Raw genomic sequence first — 6,763 nt, 5'->3', positions numbered from 1 at the left:
TGATAACAAGGGTCACCTAGCAAGAAGAATCAGTTCGAGTCGATCGTAAGCGTGAAGTTGGGGAACGAGATCTCAGTCCCTAGAGTTTTTGTGACGCAGATATGCAGTTTAAAAAATCAGAGTAAATTTTAGAAGGAAAAACAATTGTCCCACGAGAAGCCGTCATAGGTAAAAAATCTAGTGAAAAGAGCCAAGCATTGTTGATGCGCTTCCGTGGTTTCTCAGAAACAAGGAAACAAAACAGAAAAACTTGAGCATATTTCTCAGATGGTCACAAACCATGAAAATATCTCCACTTCTTTTCGACGAATTTGATCAATCACAGATACACAAACCGCAAAATCAATAAAGAAAATTTTATATATGGAATAAATTAACGGTTGAATTAAAACGAAAACGAATTGCTTTATTTGGAAGTATACATTTTGTTGCCATTAAGGCAAGGATATTTGGTTTTAGCTGTATGGTTGGCTCTCAATTATTATAGTGCATATGTGGAGCTATTTTGTCGAAGCTTACACTTTATTGATGAAAGCGAAGGTGTATTGTGTTAATGAGAGGGGTGGTAGTGTGGATGACCTTGAGAAATTTTTCAAGTATATCAATGTGATGAACGGAGATGACAGCATTTTAACGGTGAACACAAATGCTAAACGCTTTATGTTCAAATTCTCTATGGGTACGGTAAACTTTTTCCCAACTACCAAAACCCTTCAAATTCAAGGAAAGTCAGCCTGTGACCTAAGAAACAAACTGATTGATTACAGCAATGAACGGAACTGCAGTGACAATCCGGCCGAGTTTCAAGCACCCAACTTTGTCGAAACCCTCGAAGACCTCGAAGACTCGCAATATGGATTAAGTGAGTTAGAAAGTTTTATTGACTTTGCAATGGAAGAGACCAGCAAGGATTTTCCAAACTCTGCAGTAGAAGAGACCAGCAAGGTTTTTCCAAACTCTGTGTCTAATATTGGCTATGGGGACGATATAAAAGAGATTTGGAAGGCCATTGGTGTAATTTATTCGAAAATCAATGTTATCATCGAAGAAAAATCTGCATTTCCAAGCACCAGCTCAAAGCCCTGAGGAGTTATTAACTATTGAAAACCTTTCAAGCGAGAATGGTCTGTTCCCCAAAGCACGCTGCATTCTGTTTTCAATGCCTTAATACAGCCTCATTTTGATTATTGCAGTGTTGTCAGGGGACACTGTAACAAGACCCTATCTGACAAACTGCAAAACCGCGCTGCGCGTATTCTAGCCTTTTCCAGCTATGACACAAATGCAGGACTTCTCTTTGAACGGCTTGGCTGAAAAAGACTGGAATCTCAAAGGCAAATACAGGAAGCAGTAATGGTGTACAAATCTCTTAACGGTCTTGTACCTACCTATTTGCAATCTATCTTTACTGATAGGAGTAATATAACTCAATACGAACTGAGAGATACAGTGGGCAAACTCGCTGTTCCTTTGCCCCGCACAAACTATCTAAAAAACAGTTTTGGTCACCAAGGTGCGCTGCTTTGGAACAGCCTACCACCCAATTTGCGGCAAGCACAAACTCTCAATGGTTTTCGAATTGGTTGCCGTCAACATTTTTCTTAGTCTTTGATTAGCTTTTTACTTTTTATTTACACGGCATTCATGTAAAGCAGAGTTGTTATGTTTAGTACAGATTTGTATACTTTTAGTTATTAGTATTGTATTTATTATCATAGTATTTTATAATTGTATTTCTGATGAATTTACCGTGTTTAAATAAAGTTATTACTTACTTGATATCGTTGGCTAATAAATGGTTGGCCTCCATGCAACGCTTACTTTCTGCTACTATATTTCTAAATTACATCTTGTATAGAAGTATTTAGATCAGTAAGGCCGAAGCCGGGGGGGTCATAAATGGCCCGTGGTCTGGAAACATAGAGCTTATTTTATATGGAAAACTAGACTTTGAAAGTGAAAGTGTAATGTACCCGTTAGAGCAAGGGTTACATTGCTTTCTGAGCTATTATATAAACTCTTGTTCTTAGGCCATCGTAGCTTGATTAAGAAAATAACACAAACAGCGATGATAAACATTGTGTTCCAACGCATTTTTTATAAAACTTGACGTTTCGTATGTTGAGTAGCATATAGCATATAGCATCTTCGGTAAAATTTGTATCATAAAATGGAACTTGATCAATTTCTGCATGCGCATTATTAGTGATTTCCGAAATCTTTGAGACACACTCAAACAACTCATTGTAAACTTTTCTCAGAAAAAAAGGAACCTCCTATATGTATAAAGGTAGTCAGGCTTGACAGCTTCAATTATCGTTATTGATAAAATGCTACTCAACCTAGAAGACAACTGCATCAATGGTTTGGCTCTTGCTTACTTTCAGAAGTCGTTCATCCTCGACGATCCGTGATCACATCCTGATTGACAAACTACGAATCAGTCTATGGCCTCGATGAACCATGCGAGGCGATCGTTAATAGTTGTTCGACCGACATCCTATGCCGACCAGTCCCTAAAGATATTTTGTGACGCAGATGCGCAGCTAAAGAGGCCATTTCAAAGGGAATAAGAATAGCCCCATGACAGGGGTTTGGTGGAAAAGCCGGGGCGCTGAATGCCGGGGTGCCGGGGTCTATGGAAAACACAGGGTGACTAAATACACTAAATAAGGAAAATAACGTGTGAGCATTGCTTCTCTAAAAAATACTTTAATGGGAACTTAACTGGAACCGTTTGAACTGAAATCTAGCACTAACGTATTGTGCTAGTAAGTTAGTTCCATGCAGCTATGGAAAATACAATATATATTTAATGGGAAAAATAAGGAAAAATACTTGAAGAAAATACCTAACAGTAACTAAAACAAAGATCGATCGTTTGAAAAATACAGTTGCAATGACTATTAAAACTAGACCCTCCGTGAGGGTACACTGGGTTGTCTGTGGTACGTGCCCCGTTCCAGACAATTTTTTTCAAGTTGGGGGGTCATTAAGACCATTTAAGGGGTCACCCAGAAGTCATACGTTCGTACGACGAAACAGATCTGTCCTTGCGTAATATGTAGCTCTAACAGTGCACGATATTGGTTTGGTATTGTCTATCATTGTAGTGCCATGGTAGAAGTCTTGGGTAAATAGCCTGAGAAGAAACGTGGTTACTAGCAAAGTACTGAACCCAGAAAGATTGAAGAAAATAAATGGGAAGTGAGAAACATTGGCTTCTGGGCTGATATGTTGATAAACTTTTTTCACCACAAGTTTAAGCGTGCCATCTGAACATTTGGCAGCTTTGTAATACTAAAGTTAATCTCCCTGTCCGGCGGGGTTAGTGTCTCGATGGGTGACCAAAACCATATACCCCTTCGCAAAACAGAAGCATTGGACCGAAAATACTATTAACGCTAACAAATGCGAACTCAGCAAGGTACAGATCAGGGTTCTATCTAGGGTATTTGAGGGGTAGAAGCTTCCCCCTCAAAATGCCCAGCTTCCCCCCCCCAAAAATATTGTTATCATTACAGTATATAAGTAACTATACCGGAAAAGCCATCCAGACCAACATGAAGTAAGTATTCCCTGTCTAAGGACACTATATGACAAGAAACATGGAATGTTACAAACTGCTGGCCTTAGAGCAGGCTCGGGTATTGTGTTATGACAAGCACAAGGTAGGGTTACGTTTATAGAAACGTTAGCCGTGTAGCACTTGTATTTTAAACAGAGTTAACTGAATAGAGTGTAATGTGAAGTGCTAAATTTCAATCCCATATGAACCATGTGAGCGTTAGCCCTACAGATGGAAATGGGCCCACACAAGGACAGAGAAAAACTCTGACCAGGGTGGGAATTGAACCTACGACCTTCGGGTTAGATCTCCGCCGCTCTACCGACTGAGCTACAAGGTCAGACGGGAGCAGGCCGTGGGAAGTGAAGATGTTAAAGTCACGGCAATGAACATGTACAAGTACAAGGTAGGGTTACGTTTATAGAAACGTTAGCCGTGTAGCTCTTGTATTTTAAACAGAGTTAACTGAATAGAGTGTAATGTGAAGTGCTAAATTTCAATCCCATATGAACCATGTGAGCGTTAGCCCTACAGATGGAAATGGGCCCACACAAGGACAGAGAAAAACTCTGACCAGGGTGGGAATTGAACCCACGACCTTCGGGTTAGATCTCCGCCGCTCTACCGACTGAGCTACAAGGTCAGACGGGAGCAGGCCGTGGGAAGTGAAGATGTTAAAGTCACGGCAATGAACATGTACAAGTACAAGGTAGGGTTACGTTTATAGAAACGTTAGCCGTGTAGCTCTTGTATTTTAAACAGAGTTAACTGAATAGAGTGTAATGTGAAGTGCTAAATTTCAATCCCATATGAACCATGTGAGCGTTAGCCCTACAGATGGAAATGGGCCCACACAAGGACAGAGAAAAACTCTGACCAGGGTGGGAATTGAACCTACGACCTTCGGGTTAGATCTCCGCCGCTCTACCGACTGAGCTACAAGGTCAGACGGGAGCAGGCCGTGGGAAGTGAAGATGTTAAAGTCACGGCAATGAACATGTACAAGTACAAGGTAGGGTTACGTTTATAGAAACGTTAGCCGTGTAGCTCTTGTATTTTAAACAGAGTTAACTGAATAGAGTGTAATTTGAAGTGCACCTCACATTACACTCTATTCAGTTAACTCTTATTGTGTTATGAGTTGAATAGCGACAGCATGGACAAATTTGTAACCAGGAAACTACGGGGAGACGCTGATCTACACACGTCATCAGAATGTGATTTTGATTGTGCAATACAACCACCAGAAAAGGTTGGCACAACATCGAGTTCGACTAGCACAAGTAAACCAAGAAAAAGACACGGACCATGTGAATCTGATTGTGCAGTAAAACCACCAGAAAAGATTGCAGCAACATCGAGTAGTAGCACGAATAACAAGCCGAACTACAAGAAGAATTTAACCTATGACGCTTCATGGAAGAAGAAACACTCTTGGATGAACTATGATTCAACTTTGAAAGGTGTGGTATGTACTGTTTGCAAGGTCTATGGGAAAGTACCTGTACAAGCTAAAGGTGCATGGGTAACACGTCCTGTAAATAACTGGGCGAAGGCTACAACCCTGTTGGCAAATCATGAGAAAAGTGAATGGCATCTAGCAGCAGTAGAGAGAAGGGCATTTTCTCAGTCTGCAGAAAAGCGTGGCGATGTTATAGAACTGTTTGTAACAGCCAGCGAGGAAGAAAAGAAAGAAAACCGGAAAATGATGAAAAAGCTCATCCGATCACTGTATTTCGTTGTAAAACATCACATTCCCCACACCACTACATTTGAAGGTCTCGTTACCTTGCAGATCGAGAATGGGGATATCACGTTGAAAGCGCATAGAGAAGCATGCCCAGGTAATGCAACCTATGAGTCATATTCCACAATAGTAGAACTTCTTGCAAGCATCAGCAAGATTCTGGAAAACAGCCTCCTCGACAATTTGAAAGGAAGCGTCTATTACTCGACAATGGTAGATGAAAGCACCGATGTAGCCTCCAAGGAAGAAGTGTCAGTATGTGCACGTTGTCTAAATCACAACAAGCCAGTGGAACACTTTCTTGGTGTCATACAAGCTAAGGAAACTAATGCTGAAGCTATCGCTGATTTTTTGCAATCCAGGAGCATCACATTTGAGAAAATGCGTGGTCTTGGTTTTGATGGTGCTAGCCCCATGTCGGGTAACAAGACTGGTGTTCAGACACGCCTGAAGTTGCATGCACCAAGCGCTATTTACGTACACTGTCGTTGCCATCTACTGCAACTGGCTGCTGTAAATGCTGCGGGAGAACATGCTGAGGTGAAGCGAGTCTTAGGTACACTATTAACAATTTGGAAAGCATTTTACTATTCACCCAAGAAAGCGAAAAAACTAAGGAGATTCAGGCTGAGCTTCAGTGTCCTGAGGTCAAGATGCAGAAACCTAGCGATACTCGATGGTTAGCCCGTGAAAGGGCCGTGCGTGCTGTACGGCTAAGTTTGCCAGCAATGGTGAGTACTTTCGAAGAGATTTATGATGAGGCAGGTGACGCAGAAGCACATGGGATTGCTATTCTCTTGACCAAATACAAGACCGTGGCTTGTATCTACATGCTCTGTGATGTACTGCATTTTGTCGCGGCACTGCAAGCAAGTCTACAGGCCAAGGACATTGATCTCGCCAGCTTACCAGCAATGGTTGAGAGCACTACTAAACGGTTAATGGAGTTGAAGGAGAATGTAAATACCTGCATGTGGTTCAAGAATCATTCTTCAGTGTTCACTGATGATGTGCAACTTGGAGCAAAGAAATTGTGGTCACAAAGGAAGAAAAGAACTTGTTTCTTTACAAGGTCTATCGTCCGTGCTTGCAAAGTGTTGTTGACCACATTAATAGAAGGATGGAGGCTACAGATCTTATCTCTGCTATGTCTATTTTTGATCCACGACATCTCCCAACTGAAGATAAATTGGCAGACTATGGGATAGAAAAGATACGAAACCTAATCGGTTTCTACAGCGTCGCACAAAGGATCCAATTTCAGGGAGAAATGGGCATCTCACAACCTGACATTAACGCTGAGAATACGGAATCAGAATGGAAGCTGTTTCGCCGAGTCATTTTTGTGAGGTACAAAGACAGCACCTTACAACAAGTGCTCTCGACATTGATAGACAGTGGTAACTCTGACATTGCCACTGCTTTTCCGAACTTGGCAAAGGTAGCTG

General features: G+C 41.4%; 1 protein-coding gene across 1 annotated transcript; it reads left to right on the top strand.

Annotated features, from left to right (window-relative positions):
- Positions 1-4,724: 4,724 nt before the first annotated feature.
- LOC138014333 (zinc finger MYM-type protein 1-like) lies at positions 4,725-5,999 on the top strand. The gene has a single exon (XM_068861394.1). The coding sequence runs from the start codon at positions 4,725-4,727 to the stop codon at positions 5,997-5,999; it is 1,275 nt and encodes a 424-aa protein (XP_068717495.1).
- Positions 6,000-6,763: the final 764 nt, after the last annotated feature.

Source organism: Montipora capricornis, chromosome 1 (assembly GCF_036669925.1).
Source record: "Montipora capricornis isolate CH-2021 chromosome 1, ASM3666992v2, whole genome shotgun sequence".
NCBI lineage: Eukaryota > Metazoa > Cnidaria > Anthozoa > Scleractinia > Acroporidae > Montipora > Montipora capricornis.
The sequence above is the reverse complement of the archived record's forward strand: the minus strand, read 5'-3'. Positions and strand labels throughout refer to the sequence as shown.

Bases quoted from the DNA above. Each gene is read 5' to 3' on its own strand.
- LOC138014333 (XM_068861394.1), top strand. From the start codon at position 4,725: ATGGACAAATTTGTAACCAGGAAACTACGGGGAGACGCTGATCTACAC.